Consider the following 19,635-nt stretch of genomic DNA (forward strand, 5'->3'; position numbering starts at 1 on the left):
CTAGAGTTAGAAGCAATGTTGTCATCATCATGTCTCTTAGTGCTCTTATCTGATGGGATCACTGTAAAGAAGTCCTAGGAGGAGGCTAAAGAATGCAAGCACGAAGTCTAAGGACCTCCTGCATGTAAAGAGCTAGACATTTATGGTCTAAGTACGGGTAGAAAATGGGAATGGTCTAGAAACCCTTGAACATGCAATGAAATCTTCAAGGAATCTCATAATAAATGGGGTAACAAAAGATGAAGTGCTTCTCCAACTCAATATCTCAAAGATGACATAAATGGAAGATCCTATCTAAATAGTCTAACTAGTGGTTCGTCTCAATCCACAGTCAACGATAGCCCACTTTGAACCGTCCTAAAGGAATCCAAGGGGCATGCATCCAATGGCGAAGCACGTAATGGGGGGATGCATTTGTTCTTTGTTCAAACACTCTTACTTTCTTACAAGGATATGACTAATTCTATAGGTTCAAGCATTCTTACTTTCATATAATATAAGTTTGAGGAATTACTCTAAAGATAAAATAAATATTTCGAGGATGTGACAAGTCAACACATTGAATACTAGCCATGACAACATACACTCTGAAACTAAACTATACTTTGCTTATAAATATGTTTATTTACAGCAATTTGAAATTCCATGTATACACAATGTTATACAAATGAAACCATCACAATTGAATGAGGTAGCAAGTATACCATATGAATCCACTTATAAATGGAACCATCATAGTTGAATGAGGCAACAAGCATACCACATTAATCCATTGTCAAGAAAGACTCGAGATCTCATATATAGTAGTATGTGGAAATCCTTGACAAAAAACCTAGGGATGATTCATCATCATCATAATAATAATAATAATTCAATTTTAAGGTCGCGGCCAAGCCAAACACCAAATTGGTGTATGTGACCCCCTTGTAAGGGACCTACCTTTGCATATCCATTGGACTGCTAAATTCTACAAAGGCATAGATACTCACCCCCCACTAGATTTGAACATGTGACATCTTAGGAGGAAACACATGCTCTTAATCATTAAGCCACTCAATGAAATGGTAATTCAATGAATGCTAGAAAATCCAAAAAGGCTCATACAACAAGGGGAAAGACCATCTCACCGTGTTGATTAATATAGGGGTGTTGGTATGCACTGGGCTAGATGACACAAATGGCAAACCTAGACCGAGTTTAAGTCTTTCAACACTTAAATTATGTGCAACTTTGCAAGATGATTATAGGAAACTTGATAAGGGAAAAAACCTATGCAAGGATTTGCTACTAAGCCTTCCTTGTTGTCTAGAACCACTTGTTGTGAGTAGTAAAAGGCTTACTCTAAGACCTCTTGAAGCATTTTTTTCATAACCATAGCAAAGAAACATCTAATGACTTGTTGGTGTGCTCCCCTTATTAGTAATTAACGCAATCAAAGAAGCGCCAAAAGGATACAAGAGCCCTGATTACAAAAATTCTACACCACATTGTTGACACTAGTAAGGCAAATCCATGGATAGACAACTACAATTTGGATCCTGGTAACTTAGCATCAAACCCTTCTAAAAGCACATTTATGTGGTAGATCTATTTCTTATATCACATCTTATTTGAAAATGATACAAGTTTTTTTTGCTGGGAGATTGAGCTGTATGTAGAGGTTTGTTTGGAAGGTGGAACACTCTCTTAGTGACCTATCACAACCCTCATCTTCAGTCCAAGAAACTCCAGCACCTACAGCAGCACTTGTCCAACTGAGTTCTTTCGATTTCTCCATTTCATTTTTCAGAACTTAGTTTAAGTAACTCACTAAAGGAGATTGGAATTTTAGCCTAATCTAGCTTGATTTCCTTTATTAATTTGTTGGTCATTAATAATCAGAAACCCTGGTTGATGTCCACTCGTAGACCAACAGCCCTGGATAATTAATTGAGACTAAAACCTTGATTAATTTAATGGCCTTCATGCCTTCTCTTGTCTTCCTCTTCTAATGGGTTCCTCAGTTTTGCCCTCAAACCGAGGGGACTCCGCTCTCTCCTCCCTCCTTGTGGTAGCATGAATTTATTCTCCCGTTACACTTCTCAACATTGGAAGGCTTTCAAAGACAAAGCACTTCAAACTAGAATGCTGACTTACCCTTCAAATTTGATCACTGTCTGTGGCAACTGTTGTCCTCAAGGGGCTTAATTTTGAATTATGCCTCTGGACTTGTGAATTTTTTATTTCAGTCCCAGTTTTGGTCATCTGGTGTTGTTATATAGCTTTTGATAGGGGCCGTTTTGTTCTGATATGTAGACCCTGCTACTGACTGTTGCCTTGGGGGTTTATACATTATGTTGTCCTAGGTATTTTTGCAGAGTTTGTAAGGCGAGGTGGAGTATTATATCTTTCTGAAATGTTAATATTTCAGATCAATCGAGGCGTTGTTTTCGATTAAAAGAAATAATATGTTTAAAAGAGCCAATGTTACTGAAATCTGGAGCATACCCGTTCTTTTCTGAGTTCCTTTTTTTTCTCCATCTCTTCGAGGGCTCGAGCTCGCCTGGCTTCAAGAGCCTGAAGCTCCTGTTCCTTGAAGGGCCAGTCATTGGGTATCCCAGGATCCTTCTCAACTTTGTGCTTCTTCAATTTGCCGAGTTTCTTAGCCTCCTTGGCCTTCTTCTTGTGATGCTCTTTCACTTTCTTCAATATTTTGTATTTTTTGCGCAGCGGCACACGCTTGCTCTTGCTCTCTGACCAACAACACAAACGCCAGAGAAAAATGAGAAGAAAATCTAATCTTAAAAAATTTAACATTAACCATGAAATTTGAAAGATGTAAATCAGGCGGCAGAACCCTTTAGGATTTATGAATGGAATTTTTTTACAAACTTTTGCTCCTCTTCACCATCTTTGCTCAAAGAGGTTCGATGTACAGAAGAACTTTTCCCCTGCCTCTTTCGTTTTGATGGCTTGAGTAAGCTGAGCTGAGCTTTAACGACGACTAAAACCCCTTACGGTTCGCGCTTCAAGGGTTTATGTGCTTGACAGTGTGTGTAGATTTAGGGTTTATGTGCTTACAAATGGCGTGTGCATTTAGGGTTCTCTCATAAAGTGTTTGAGGCAATTGCATTTCGTGTGGCAAACTGCGTACACATACATCCGCATGTTTCACGATTTTGCATTAAGAACCCCATCTACACCCACTAGTGGGAAATGATTATGAATAAATGATATTTTAATATTTATGAGATTAAAAATAGTTTATGGGATTATTAGTCTTTTTGTATTTTGCTTTTTGTAATTCAACAATTTTCTTACTCAAATTAATGATGAGCTCACCCAACCTCCTAACATTTCTCTCACTAAAAAGACAATGCCAAGGAATTTGATGTTAACATACTGCCATAAATAATTGTCCCTGAAGGTTGAAAGCGTCACATTCCAAAATGAAATGTTTTTCCAATTCCATTGTCCCAGAAGTGCAAAAAGTAGACACTCGTTCTTCCTAGGCTTCTTTAGGTCTCTTCCACCGTCCCATTTCACACCGAAGTTGACGTGAGTTAGTTCTTAATTGAGCAAAAAGAATATTTGCTCACCATGGAATGTTAGCTCCCATGTACTCTTTTTGTTGGAGATCACAAGTGGGGTTGAATTCTTGAACATAGTACTTGTTCTTTCTAGCCAACTATTTTCCCCATATGCACTTATAGAACTTCTCCATAACAAAATTATTTAACTCCTTGCTATTTGTGGGACATTCATAGAGGTAAATATTCCATTTTTGCATCCATTTGTTGTTTTGTCTCATCCGTGATTTCTTTCTTTCACTCATGCCTTCATTGAAGATAACTTTTGGCTATCTACCTACTCCCATTTGCTCAATTATTTTTAGATACCTTATAAGACGCACCATAGCAATTGCTTCGATGGGAGTTACTCCTGTTTCACTCAACATTATATCATAAGGAACCAAACTTTTTATTTTGAACTTGCTCATGATCAAGCATTTTTGGATTTTCTCAATTTGTTTCCATTTTGAAACAAGGATGTTGCTAGCCCACAGTTCACGCCCATATAATCACTAGACAAACTAGGAGTCCAAAAAGCACTTTAATCGTTTTCCAATCCCATAACTCTGCCTTTCTGCATTTGTTTTGAAGTGCATATAATGCTTTCCACCCTCCTGAAATTATCTTCTTCTTGCAATCCTCCTGATTGAGCTTGTTGTTGAAATCGATCATGAGGTACTTATATTCGTTTACTTCTTCAAAAATGTTGCCTTGAAAGAATAACGTATGTTGGCTTTGCTTCCTTTTATTAGAGAAAATCATTATTTTGGTCTTATTGGTATTGACTTGCATCCGCACTGCTTTAAAAATGCTCAAGAGCATATAGGTGCATTTGCAATCCATGGGCCAATTTAGCAATCAATACAAGAACATCAGCATATAAAAGAAGTTTTATCACAAACTCCCCCAACCGAACACCATCCCCACCTTGCATATTTAGCCACTCTTCCAATTTGTCAATATATAAACCAAAAAAGGTAGGGGATAAAGGGCAACCTTGCTTGACTTTGATGTCACTTCTAAAAATTTCTAAAATGTCGGTTGAAGTTCTAATTTTGACTTTCACCTCTTCATAAATCCTATGGCCAACAATTCTATATTGCAAAAGAATTTCAAGTTCTTCCATTCTACGCCGCAATTTATCTCTAGGGACTATGTCAAGTGCCTTTTTGAAGTAAACAAAGCAACAAAATACTTCTTCTTTGTCCCCCCAAACCTTTTCAATAATGTGTCTCAATGTGATACCATGATCTACTATAGAATGCTTCGGCCTAAAACCCGCTTGCCCCTTTGCCCTCTTTTCTTTTACTTACGTCCACTTACTGATTCTATTTTCTAACATGTCGTTGAAAAGCTTTGCAAACAAAGGATTGATCATAATGGTTTTATAGCTGGAAGGATTATTAATGTCTCCACTTTTAAAAAGGGGTATTGCTAGACTAATTGTCCAATCCCTTGGGAATCCTTGCCGAATGACATTGTTCAAATATTTCCATGATGTGCGGTGCCAGAATATTCATTCCCCACTTTAGATATTCTGCTTGAAGTTAAACCAAGTCCTTTGCCTTCTCTGTTTTCAACTTTTTAATTCCTGCCTCCACTTCCTATAATGTGAAAATCTTTGTAGTTGTATTGATCTTGGGAGTAGGCTCAACCTCTAATTCTTTTTCATATAGTTCTCTTGCATAATCAAACCATTGATTGGTTGTAATATTTTTTCAATTTGCTTCTTCCTTGGTTGAAGTTCCTGCCAAAAAAACATTGGGCTATTCTTGCCTAGATATATTAACTCTTCTCGCCTTGTTTGCATGAACTCGTCTTTTTTCCTTTTTAAAATCTGCTTATATAACTTTACACTCATCTTCTCCTCACCTGTCTTTTTCAAGGTTCTCCTTGCCATTTTGCATTCCTCATCGAACCAAGCATTTATAGGAAAACAAATTGATTCTGATTTCCTAGTTTTTGCTCTTTTGCAATTCTCAAATGCACCCTAAACCATATTTGTTAACTCGTGACTATTGAGGCTTTGGGGACCAATTTTCTCCTTCTGAATTGATTTCTCTAGCATTGTTTTGAAGATACAATTTCCTTGTGTTAGAAGAATTTTTCCCCTTGATGCCAATTGACGAGAACATTGGGTTTTCCTCCTATGTTGTCTTTCTTCTAACCAAGATAGCTTTATATAAATTGGGTTATGATCTGATTTTAAGTCCCAATTATGTGTGGAGAGAATAATGTTGATGTTGCCTTCTTTTTCAACACAATGAAGAATTATTAGCAAATCTACTTTTCTTTTGTTTCTTCTTTTATTTTTTCAAGTTAAGCTTTAGTCTTATGTTGAGGTTGAGTTGGATATAAGAAAGATTTCCCCACCTATGAGATGTTGTCATCAAGTTTGTGCAAGGCTTAATGGATACTCAATGGGACAATTTTAACCCCCGAAATAGCTCCCACCCTCAATGCCTCTCAGTGATATTTGAATTAGTGTCCTGATAGGGACTCAACCACAGACAAATCAACTTGTCTACACCTCATAGGTTATCAATAGTAATTCTATTTGAGTGACTAGATAAATAAAGGTTTTTTCAAAGAGATTTTGAAAAATTGTTTCAAAAATGTATCCTAAGGCAATGATAATATCACCATGGAAACCATGGTTGACATTTTTTCTTTAGGGTGTGGAGTTATTTATGATCGATATAAACAATGCATATTGTTACGGTATTTTTTTTATTGCATATTTTTGGAGGCTATGATTTGACCATGAACAAAGGAAGCATGGGAGATGCATGATTAGCATTGCTAAAGTATCATAAACTTTACAAAAGTCTTGTTTTTTCCATTCCTCAAAAATATACATGTGAATTGTTGCTTCCTACACCACTTGGGTCTACTAAAATACCCTTGTGTTTTCTCACTAGTTTGAGGATTTCTCATCTAAGAAGAGAGTGCAATCTATTGTCTTACATGGGCAAATGAAACAAGTGAGAGGAGATATTATTGTCAAATAAGTTATTCCAAGAGACAAAATATGGCATATCTAGTTGTTATTTCATGTGCACATGGTGATCTAAAGTGTGTTCGAATTAATCTCTCTTCCAAACTCTGTAAAAGATTTGAAGTCAACAATTAACTTAAGACTAGAGGCCAAAATCCAAAAGAAGATGAAATGGATCATCTTGATGGTTGGTATTCCAAGCTAGAATTATAATTAAAAAAATGTGTGTTTGATGCAATGGCAACCAAGATATATGGAAAGAAAATGAAGCTTGGGAGGAAGAATGAGCAATAGCAAACAATTGAATAACTTGGAGAGAAGAAATGTGTTGAAAGATTGAAGGAGAAGGAATGTTAAGCCTCTCCATGGTGAACAAAGACAATATTTGAGCGAAAACAATATGCAAAAATACTCCCATTGAGTGAGAATACATGAACATTTGTTGATGGTGTATGACTCTAGTGATATATTAGATTTGAGCCATGGTGGTTTGAGCTAAGGAAGTGGAACACTACTGAAATGTTAGTGAATGGATGGATGAGGGCATCCAATTAGCGAGATACTTGGATGATCCAATGAAGGGTATTGATGTTTTTTCAATGTTAAATATCAAGTTAGGTTGATGGGGACCTAGAGCAAGAGGCTTTGGGTGACAAGAAGAGGCTCAAACCTATGAATCGAGAGTTTATAATCTCAAAGGCACTTATAGATGGACGGGTTGCATTAAAGTTTATAACATATGCATTAGACTTTTCAATATAGCCATTACACAGGATGGGTAGTTAGGGGACATTTCATGGACAGAAATGAAGGCACATGGCTCCATGGTAATTGATTTGCAGTGGCTCATTCTTCTTGTCAATTTTGAGGTGTTTCATCTAGTTATATATGCGAAAGTATTCAATGTCAAAGAAGACGGGGAATTTGAACCCTTGTATAACAATAATGTCAAATGCTTATAATCATATGTGGTTTTATTAAAATTGACTTGGATTTTCAAAGTTCAAGTGGAAGAAAGAGAGACTATGTATAGGGTCTGGAAGTTACAAATGATAGGGGGTATGAAAATGTAAAGGACAACTATAAAAAGGAAGAGGTGAGGGTGAATATGGTTAAGGGGGGGAATTTATGTGTACATCGGGTGTTGAGTTTTGCAAAGAAGGTGCTCATAAGAAAATATGTTAGGAGGCAGATAGTTAAGGATACTCTGAACTCCTATATATAGAAGGTCTAAGAGCCCATAATCGGCTGTGATCTAGTGTTTTATATCATGTTGCATGGTTGGTTAGGATTTCTTTCCCATCGAAGACAAATGTTTCATTAATTATTGGTGGGAATTAGTTTTGAAAGACTTCATTTATGTGGTTGAAAATATGGCATGCGTGTTTTAATATAAGGTTAGAATTGGCCATCAAAATTCCCATATGGGTAAAGCTTTTGGGCTTGCCCTTGAAGCTCTCGTTGAAGAAATTTCTTAAGAAAATAGGGAATATGTTTGAAAAAAAGGTAAAGTTTGACACTTCATTCAAATCCAATGTCTTCCAGACAACCTAAAAAGTGAGGAAGTATTATTGGACAAGTGTGTGGATAATGGATGGAAGGAAACAACTACCTCAACCTCTAAAAGTGTATATGATGGGCCAATGTGAGCTTTGAAGTTGGGATTAGAGGATTAAAAGTGAGGGGATTCCAAGGTTTCAAGGGATGGGGATCGAAGTAATGTACAAATTTCATTTTATGAGGTTGCAAGGCCAAAGAATGATCACAAGAAACCAATAGAGATTGGAAACAATAAAATAATGAGCCTTGTAAAGAACATTCAAATTTAGTTATTAATAGTCATTGTTATAATAGTCTAGGTAACAAGGATTGGGTAACATTGTGGATTTGATTAAAAATCTAAATGTTACGAATTAGGTAAAAAAGGGATTAGAGGCCTAACTAGAGTTTGGGAACTACATGTTTCTTTTGGGGGAAGAAAATGTAGTCCATGCTTAGACTTAAGTTGTGATTTAATGAAAGTCCTTAGGTAAGGGATACAAAAAAAGGAGTGGGAGATTTTGAGAAGAGAAGTTATGTTGATATAACTTAAGTCCTAGAAAGGGAGAAAATTGTTTGAGGGTTATTAAAAATGGGGGTTTGGATAGTGACACTATCAAGGAAATTGTTCCTCTATTTATTGACAAGATGGCTTTTTTCAACTAGCACAGAAGAAGGCACTTAAAGAAATTCAACGGGATAAATATAGGCCAACTATTGGGGTTCTCAAAGTTGGACAACCACTAAAGAATAGTGATAAATGGTACCTCTATCTTCGAACATTAGAGGGGCTGGGCAATGTTGAGAAATCTAGGGGTAGCAAGTGTAGGTGATTTCTCTCATAATGATAACTTCTTGTGAATAATTTTTACTTTACTTAATTAACTTCTTATTTCATGTGTTTTTTTTTCTCCATCAAACATCTAGCAAACCATAAAGAAAAATAAGACAAATGGCACAAGATATAGGCGATCATCCTGGGCCGAAACCTCTCCAATATTTATAGGAAAACCCACAAGAATTATTCTTCTTATAGAATCATCAATTGACGAATTCCAAGACCTAGACCCTTGACAAAGAACCTCTATAAGACCAAGTCACAATACTTCCTTGAACAACTCTTCTTCCTCCCAAGTCAACACTGGTCAAACTAATTGTTACTTCATTGTTTTCAGCTTCTCTTCAATTTTGACCTCTTATTACAGGCCTGCAATTTTTGGCCTACCTGTAATTATAAAGATTTCACACATGTGAGCTGATGGGGTAGATTTGAGATGATTTTTTCCTTCGCTATACTTAGACACTTCTTCATGTAACTTCGGTTAGCAATAATACTCTTTTCTTGGATTTTATCTCCGCTTGTTTAGGGTCTACAAAACCTTAACTGCAGCCACATGTGTGAGAAGGAATGGCCCATAATTTGCCTCCAAAAACTTCGCTTTTCTCCTTGTTCTCTTCACTGCTCAAGAGGCTTCTTTTCTTCCTTTTTCACACTTCTATTTCCTTGACGAGGATGCTTGATGGATCATCTCTTGAGTGAGGTTGATTCCTCATATATATAGGCTCCTCTCCCATGCTATTAGGTCGACTTGTCATCATCATAGGCCGACATGTCATCTTTGTGTAGGTTGATTGCTTCTTTTGAAGGCCAACTTGCTAGTAGCACTTGGACAAGGTCTTGGAGGGTCTTTTGACTCTAACATTGACTTAAATAAATTTGTTTACAACATGTAACATGCCCAAAATGGGTCTTTAATACATGACAATGACTCATAAGCCCTAGAAGCTCTGAAGGGGAGCTTGACCTACAAAATAAATTTCCTTGAGTGTGAAACCCACGCCTCAAGGACAATAATAATAAATTTATTTTTCTCATTACATCACATACATAAAATCATGATTACATATGTCATTATGAAGACTGGACCTAGTTACATATTTCAACGCTCCCTCTTAACTATGGAGGTATTCATAATCTATACAAGGTACTTGGACATTCTCAATTTGAAGAGTTCTCATAAGAAAAGTCGGATTGGTAACCCATCTTTATATCATCATATCAACCAACATTGTTATGAGCCCTCTCACAAAAAGATAGGAAAGATAGATCAACGACTTCGAAATCAGCCTCTTCAAGGGGGCAACCTCCTTTACATTACACAAATGAAAAATTCTTGGATGATAAAAATGACTAAACCTCCTTTCTATATATACGAATCTAAGGGGTCACAATATAATCAAAGCTGAAAAAACAATAATAATATAAGGGCACAACAATAACAATAGTGGGCTTCTATGGGGCACACTAATAATAATATGGGTACAATAGGGGCACAATAATAACAGTAAGGGCTGCAATGACAATAGTAATGGGGGAATCACTAGTATTATAGGGACCTAATATGCCCCTCTCCTTCAAAAAAATGTTGTCCTCAATGCTTGAGTAGTTCTGGATGCTTCTGTATAAAATTCTTATCCTCCCATGTGGAATCTCCAGCAGGTAAGTTCTTCCACTTGATGAGATACTCCGAAATTGATCGATTTCGTAGTTGTCGAGTTCTTTTTTCTGTGACTGCTTCAGGTTCGAATATGATTTTTCTTTCTTGTCAAGTTTTGGCAATATTGTTTTAACTAGGAGCTTGTCATCTATAACCTTCTTTAAACATGAAACATGGAAAACTAGGTGCACTCAGAAGCTGCAGGAAGCTCCAAGTTGTATGTTGTAGGACTAATCTTTTGCAACACCTTGTATGGACCATAATACTTTGGTGATAATTTATTATCCTTCTTAGCTTGCTTGAGGGACATTTGTTTATATGGTTGTAGCTGTAGGAATACCCAGTCACCTACATCAAAACTTCTTTTGTTGCGATGTTGATTTGCTTGTTGTTTCATTCTATTTTGCGCCAAAGTGAGGTTATCCTTTAAGAGTTGGAGAACTTGTTGTTGATGCTCGATGTGATCTTCCATTGCTTGAACCTTAGAATTTTCTCTTAAATATGATGTGATGGATGGTGGATGATATCCATAAAGTGCCATAAATGGGGTCATTTTTGCTGTAGTATGGAAGGAAGTGTTAGACCACCATCCATCTAGAGGTAACCATTTGACCCATTGTGTTTGCTTATCAAAGACAAAGCAACGAAGATATCCTTCCAAACATTTGTTTACTATCTTAGTTTTCCCATCAGGTTGAGGATGATAAGATGTGCTATGAGCTAACTGAGTACAGAGACAAGAAATAATTTTGTCCAAACATTTCCAGTGAAAATGGGATCTTTGTCGCTTACAATAATCTTTGGGTTTCCATGTAGCTTTTGAATTGTTTCCATAAATGCAGTAGAAACTGTAGTAGCTTTAAATGGATGAGATAATGCACAAAAGTGTGCATACTTGGTAAGTCTATCAACTACCACCATGATGACACTCTTTCCTTTGGACTTGGGTAAACCTCTGATCAAATCCATTGAAACGTCCTCCCAACATTAGCTTGGAATGGATAAAGGTTGTAATAGACCTGGGGTCTCAATTGTTTCAACTTTATTTTGTTGGTAAACCAAACATTTTGCCACAAACTTTTGAACATCCGATTTAAGGCCATCCCAAAAAAATTCCTTCTTAACCATGTGGTAAGTTTTTAAAAATCTTGAGTGCCCTCCTAAGGGAGAAGTGTGCAATTTCATAAGTCTTTTGTTTGAGTTGGGAATTGTTACATAGATATAAGCAATCTTTGTACCATAACAAATCATTTTTCCTTGTAAATGTATCAGATGTACTGGGATCTTGTTGTAGCTTTTGAATGATTGCCCACACTTCTTCGTCCTTCTTCCATTCGTCCCTTGCTTTTTTTATCCAATCTGGTTGGATAATAGAAATGGCACAAAGAAATTCTTCCACATCCTCATCCTTTCTTGAGAGTGCATCTACCACAACATTTTGCTTCCCTTTTTTGTAGATGATTTCAAAATGACCCAACATCTTTGTGACCCACTTTTGTTGCTCTTCTGAAGATAATATTTGTTCTAAAAATTATTTAAGACTATCATCATCCGTTTTTACCTTGAAGTGTCTTCCCATTAGGTAGGGTCGCCATTTCTCAAGTGTATGTAGTATTGCCAACATTTCCTTCTCATAAATAGCTTTGTGTAAATACTTTCCTTTGATTGGATGACTTTCGAAAGCAATGGGTCTTTCTTCTTGCATTAAAACAACACCAATTCCATTTCCCGAGGCATCACATTCCACAATAAAGGTTTTTGTGAAGTCTGGCATAGCTAAGACCGGTGCTTGGCACATTGCCTCTTTAAGATGTTCAAAGGCCTTTGTTGCTTCTGGAGTCCATGAAAATGCATCTTTTTTCAATAATGTGGTTAGAGGTGTTGTTATTCTCCCATAATTCTTAACAAACTTGCGATAATTCCCTGTCAACCTGAGAAATCCTTGCATATGCTTTATGGATGTGGGAATTCTCCATTCCTTAATGGATTTAATTTTGCTAGGGTCTGCCTTAACACCTTCATGAGATATAATATGACCAAGATATTCCACCTCTTGTACTCCAAAGAAACATTTGGAGCTTTTTGCATATAATTGTTTCTCCTCCAGTAGTTTGAGCACCCTGTCAACATGTTGAACATGATCTTTCCAAGACTTGTTGTAGATTTGTATATCATCAAAAAATATTAACACAAATTTTCTAAGGAAGGGTTTGAAAATGGAATTCATCAAACCTTGAAATGTAGAAGGTGCATTAGTAAGGCCAAAAGGCATGACCAAAAAATCATAATGACCCTCATGATTTCTAAATGTTGTTTTCGAAATGCCTTCAGGCTTCATTTTGATTTGATGATATCCTGAACGAAGATCCAACTTGGTGAAGTAAATTGATCCATGCAATTCATCCAATAATTCATCAATGACAAGAATGGGAAATTTATCATTAATAGTCAGCTTTTTGAGATCACCTATAATCCGGACACATGCGACATGATCCATCCTTCTTGTGCACCAATACTACTAGAGTAGAGAAAGAACTTTGATTAGGTGGAATTATACCAACCTCTAGCATTTATTCAACCATACGTTCAATTTCACTCTTTAGGGCATGGGGATATCTGTAAGGCCTGATGTTTGGAGGAACACTTCCTGGAATCAAATGAATAGCATGATCATGATCACGAATAGGTGGGAGGCCTTTGGGAGTCTCAAATACCTTGGAATGATTGTCCAAGACTTTTTGGATATTTGGAGAAATAGATGATTTCGATGTGGGAACCTCTAGCAAACATAATTCTGCAATTACGCCTCGTTGTTCTTTCTTTAGAAGCTTTGTCATTTTGTTAGAGCTGATTATCTTTCCTGGTTTCCTTGCAATACCCATTAATTCAACTTCCTTTCCTTCCGAACAAAATTTCATGAAAGGTTCTTGAAAATTAAAAGTTATTGTACTCAAGGATTGTGGCCCTTGGACTCCTAGTACAACATCAACACCACCCATTAGAATGGAAAACATTGGGCTATTCAATACATATTCTCCCATGGATAACTTGATATTATGGCACTTTCAAGAGCAATTTATGGTTCCTCCACTTGCAACCATCACCTGACACTCTGGTGTTGGATATAGGAAGCAATTCAATTCCTTGGCTATCTTACAATGAATAAAATTATGGGTATTGCCCGAATCAATCAAAACTATTACCTTTTTCTTCTTGATATGTTCTTCTATCTTGATAGTTTGAGGAGTGGTAATTACAGCCAATGCATTACAAGATATGGTCGGATTCATTTCTTCTTTCTCTAGGGTTTGTTCCTGGTGTATATCCTCTTCTTTTGATGTTTCTTGTTTCTTTTCTTCCTCTTCTTCACAATCTATGTAAAATAATTTCTTCTCAGCACACTTATGACCTTTAGTGTATTTGCTATCACAACTATAACAAAGCCCTTTTGCTCTTTTTTCTTCCAATTGTTGTGGTGTCAACCTTGTAGGTGGTGGAAGGCTAGGTGCAACAACACTTCCATCGTTATAGTTTTGAGATGTAGGCTTCCTTGTTTCCATAATTTTGCTTTCCATTTTTCTTACCAACCTGAATGCCTTCTCCAATGAATCAGGTTCCTAAAGGCGAACCTCATGTTGGATGTTATCCTTTAAACTCCCTGTGAACACATCAATCCTATGCTCCTCTGGAATATATTTTATCCTTGTATTCAATTGGAATTCCTCGATTTGCTCCATCATTGAACCGTTTTGTTTGAGATTTATCAATTGGCTAAAAAAGTGTTGCTTTTTGTATCCTCATAATGTGCTATCATTTCTTCCGTAAAAATTGCCCAAGTAACAATTTGTTTACGAGAGCAAAGCCATCGATACCATACAAACTGATTTGGTTCCAAATATAAAATCGCAATGCGTACCTTTTGTGTGTTGTGCACATTATGGAGATCGAAATATTGCTCCATCCGTAGTATCCCTGTTATGGGATCCTTGCCATCAAACTTCCTCATATCGATCTTTGGCACATGGTGGGTCTTCAGTCCAACGTTAGAGTCTATGAAAGCATGATTAACATTTCTATTGTTCTCATCATGAGTTTCATTTACTACCCTTTCACCATTAGTAAACATTTCTTGTAGCAACTTTGTCAAATCTGTCTTCAAATCTTCCATTTTTCCTTCCATCTTAGTTCCACGTCATCCATCTTAGCTTCCACATCATTCATCTTAGCTTCCATGCCTTCCTTTAAACCATCCATCTTATCTTCCACGCCTTTCTTTAAACCATCCATCTTAGCTTCTGTTACTTTTTGTGAGAGTGAATTTTGTTGCACTTGGTCTCGTAATTTTGATATATCATGTTGCATTTCTTCCTCTTCTTCATGAGTCATGCTAGATATTTCAGGTTGCTTACTAGGTGTTTCCATTCTCTTTCTTCGAGGCATAAATTAATAATAATTTTGCTTCACTATGCCCTTTGAATTCCTTCAAACTATTTTTTCAAACCAAACTTATGGAAAATAAAAATAAATAAAAAACTACACACCTTTTTTCACTTTGTAGGACCTCGATATTGAATATGATGTATCTCTTAAATTTTGGATCTCCAAGGTCTGAATTTGCGAACTGCAGTAACCCTCTGAGTCCTCTATCCAACGCCACCAGTTTGATCGAAATTGGATTCTCCAAGAAAGAGTTATGCCCAATCTCCTAAGATGACCTGATTATACACTTTTTCAGTAGAGCAAACTTGTACGAGATGCCACGTGTCATTGTTTCAACCTTCGGAAATGAAAACAATGCACAGAAAACTACAGTACATCCTCTTTCTACAACTGCTTACGAAATTTCAATCTAATGCTCAGAGAGAAATTTATGACGATTTTCCCAAGGTCACTTGTTTGGGATGTAATTTGGGAGCCTACAAAAACCCTAAATTCCTTAGATCATATCTCCGAAAATATAGTGAGACAAGATCTAAAATTCGAACCCGAGGATCATCGAGATTTCTGCTCAAATGAATGTTTTTTTAGCTTCTGAAACGTCACAGAAAAAATGTTATAGCGAAAATTCCACAATGACTTGTTTGGAGCAGCGAAACCCTAGAATCCAAAGCTCCGATACCAAATGTTATGAACCAACTCACAAAAAGATAGAAATGATAGATCAACGACTTCAAAATCAACCTCTTAGAGGGGGAACCTCCTTTACATTACACAAATGAACAATTCTTGGATGTTACAAATGACTAAACCTCCTTTCTATATATAGGAGTCTAAGGGGTCACAATATAATCAAAGCCGACATAACAATAATAATATAAGGGCACAACAATAACAATAGTGGGCTTCTATGGGGCACACTAATAATAATATGGGGACAATAGGGGAAAAATAATAACAATAAGGGCTACAATGACAATAGTAATGGGGGAATCACTAGTATTATAGGGACCTAACAAACATTGTCACATAACAAGGCCTTGACTAACAACTCTATCTGTCCACAAGGTCAGATCACAGTGCTAGTGAGACCAATGATTTATAGACCCATCATCATTGTCTCTCAAGGTACATACCCCACCTAGGTGTTCATAGGGTATGTACTTCTGGGACTATTCTTATATTGGATTCCCAGTCCTCAAAGAATATTGGTCCTCTATGACTACTCTTATCTTGGATTCCCTACCACATCCTCAAAGAGTATCGAATGTTAAATGCTTACCCAATCCTCCATTATTTCTTCCCAGGTGAAGACAAGAATGATGTGCCTATCTCTCCCTCTCAAGTAGGGAGGATATACCCATTCCTATGAGTGAATGTACTCATTCCTACAAAAGGAATGTACCTAAGGTCCCTCTCAACTAGGGAATTGCTTTCCAAGTTTTTAACCAAAAAAATTGCTTCTAGGCTCACTCTTACCTAAGGACCTATTTTCAGCAGCAGATATCTCTTCTTTGGTGGATATCATGGGACCTTAAGCTGCTTGTAGGGCTCCTCCATTCAATGTCATGAATTTCATCTTCTTCGTCTTGCACAGAATCGACCATCTATCAATTTTCTTCATGAATCATGTTAGTCATGTCATCCTTCCCTTCATCGAAAAGTGATCTGCTAGTCCATATATGGTTTTCCTTCATACAACTACCTTTTCCACATCGTTTATCCTTGAGGTTATTCCATCCTTCCACATGAGCACTTAGTTGTAGATGACATCCACAACTCTCTTTTGGTAGCCTTGTATTTGGCCCATCTAGATATTGTTCAAAAATCAAAAGTGAACATTAAATAAGAATTACCTTTTGTGATGGCTCTTCATCATGACATCTGCTTGTAGCAACATTAACATATTGCATTCATATTGACACATCTCCAAGATATCTAATGTCAAGGGTCTTCTTTCTTTCTAGATTTTTCCAATGTCTTCGTATCTTTCCCATGGAGATATCATGGCCAATTCCTCTAATCATTGGATATTGATTGCCTTTTCTAGGTGGCTATAGTTGGATCTTTCACGATCTCTTCTTTTCTTTCTTCACATATTTCTTCCCAGGAACTTCTAGCTATAGTTCCTTCATCTTTATTAACCACCTCATATTCCGTATGAGGACATATTATGTTTATTTCATCTAATCAATATGTGAACCATGCCTTTATGCATTTCTATAATAGAACCCTTTTATTTGATCATACTCATGAGATAGAGTATCCATCCATGTCATCTAAAATTGTATGATGACATGACCTGATTTATTAAACATATGCATAAATACCTCTTTTCTTCTTTTTATCATATAAGCAAACTTCAACAACTTCTTTCTCTTAATCGAAAGTACTGCAATCATCTTGACATGTTGCCTTCCTTTGTCATCATATCATCATTCTTCCAAATAGTGAATCCCATCCAAGGTGGAATTCAGAGCAAGCCACTTGCTTCTTCCAAGAGATGAACCTTCTAATGAAGATTCTAGTGGAGGATCTTGATTATCTTCATCCTGCAAATGCTCCTTCCCAATGATGTATGATGAGTTTTATACTAGATGACTTTCTTCTATTCCTAGGTACCACTTATACTTCCAATGAGGTTACCAAGAGCTACTTTCTCCTATGATGACTACTTACAAGTATGTATACTTTTACTTCAGCTATCTTTCAAGATTCTTATATTGATGATATGATATCTTGGTTCAATCATATGCTTATTATGATGCCATCCTTAATATGATGCATCTAATCATACTTTACTAACTGTACTTCTTTTAACCATTTCAAATATCTTGCATATTCTACTTCTCCTTGCTATCCATAGTTCTATAACTACATCATGAATAATGTATGAGGATCTAAGGGTTCGTATGGTTCCCTCCTTCCATCATGCTTCTCAAAGGAAGAACCCATCCATCTTTACTTCTTGTATCTACATTATTAATTAACAAGTACCCCAAACAAAGAATATGATACAAAAACATGATGTCAAGTTATCTTTCTATGGTTTTTATGCAATCACCCTAGGGTTTTTTAAGTTAAAACCCTAGATTATATTACATCATACTGGGATTTATCTCGTGCTCTGGAATCCTAACAAACCCTAGAAGTCAAATCATAGGGAACAAGTACCTTAAGATTAAGGTTTCTAAATACTAGGGTTTCTTATGAGCCATCTATAGTTCAAAATACAAACCCTAGAGTCACAACTTCAACCCTACAACATTTTATGATAGACGCTTAACAATAATAAAAGGAATATTATACATACCTCATGGATACCTACCTGTGTTTCCATGGTTCCTTAAAAAATGTATCTTTGTTGTCCTTTTTTCACTATTTTTCACACTTTCTTTTATTGCTTTCTTGACGAGACGAGTTTCTTCAAGACATCGATTGATTTTAGCTCCTTTCTGCTACCTTGATGGCTACAGGTCTTCTGCGCAACTGAACTTCATATTAGAGATCCTTTTTGTTGCACTGATGTTTTATCTGTAGATCGACTGTTTTACTAAAAAATATATATAGATTATTATCAACCCTTTTGAATGATTGACCGTGTTACAAATATGAATGTATGATTGATGCCTAAACTTGTTAGTTCCACAAAGATTTATTTCTCCATGCAATTAGTGACAGGAATACGAATTTTAATGATCTCCTTGAGGAGTTCACTGATGCCCAGAAAATTGGTTCTGTGGTTGCTGCTTCATGAGGAGATATAAGCAGCCCTTTTCTTTAATGCCCAAAGATTCATTTTTCTTGCCAAAGGACTCATATTGCTTTTGAATATTTAAGTTGTGCCTTAGGCACTCTGAGACAAAATATAGTGTTCTTAAAAAAATATTCCTTTATGTGTATAGTTCAGAGGTCTACTCTCTTTATGAAGAGTTAATACTGTAGCCCAAAACTTTGCTTATCCTTGACGAGAGATCAATTGCTTTCAATACCTTCAGAAATATTCTTGGGACAGAGATATAGTTTACTGTAATTTCTTCATTATTTTGAGGTCATAACTTGAGAATTGAGAACTTGATCAAACCTTGAAACCTTGATGATGATGACAATGATTTTCTTCTTGCTTCTCTTGAACGAGTAGACTTCAAAATGCTTTGATTCACAGATCTCTTTTATTTTAGTAGGGATAGGGTCTTTTGAGGTTTCCTTAGTGGCTTCCTTCAAGATGATGATGTAATCCTTGATGGTCTTTTATTTCTTTTAAACTTTGAGTGTCCTTTCTTAGAGTTATCCTTCCTTGTGTTGTCACCTTAGATCTAATACCATGTTGAGAAATCTAGGGGCAACAAGTGTAGGTGATTTCTCTTATAATGATATCTGCTTGTGAAGAATTTCTAATTTACTTAATTAGCTTCTTCTTTCATGTGTTTCTTATTAGTGTTTTCTTCATCAAACAACTACCAAACCATAAAGAGAAATAAGACAAAGGACATAAGATATAGGCCATCAAGCAGGGCTAAAACCTCTCCAGTCTTAAGAGGAAAACCCACAAGAATTCTTCTTCTTATAGAATCTTTAATTAACAAATTCCAAGACCTAGACCCTTGACAAA

The 19,635-nt window shown here is 36.3% G+C and overlaps 1 protein-coding gene across 1 annotated transcript in view; it reads right to left on the bottom strand.

Moving 5' to 3' along the window:
• The window catches only part of NSN1 (GTP-binding family protein), a 110,175-nt gene extending 107,037 nt beyond the window's left edge, over positions 1 to 3,138 (bottom strand). The window contains exons 1-2 of the mRNA XM_089459922.1: positions 2,872 to 3,138; positions 2,488 to 2,732 (exon numbers count right to left, since the gene is read on the bottom strand). Of these exons, the coding sequence (XP_089316048.1) occupies positions 2,488 to 2,732; positions 2,872 to 2,890 (264 nt within the window). The 5' untranslated portion in view covers positions 2,891 to 3,138. The remainder of the gene's footprint in view (positions 1 to 2,487; positions 2,733 to 2,871) is intronic.
• Positions 3,139 to 19,635: the final 16,497 nt, after the last annotated feature.

This window comes from Pinus tabuliformis, chromosome 7 (assembly GCF_031772625.1).
Source record: "Pinus tabuliformis cultivar Carrire ecotype Pingquan chromosome 7, CPIR1, whole genome shotgun sequence".
In the NCBI taxonomy this organism is placed as follows: domain Eukaryota; kingdom Viridiplantae; phylum Streptophyta; class Pinopsida; order Pinales; family Pinaceae; genus Pinus; species Pinus tabuliformis.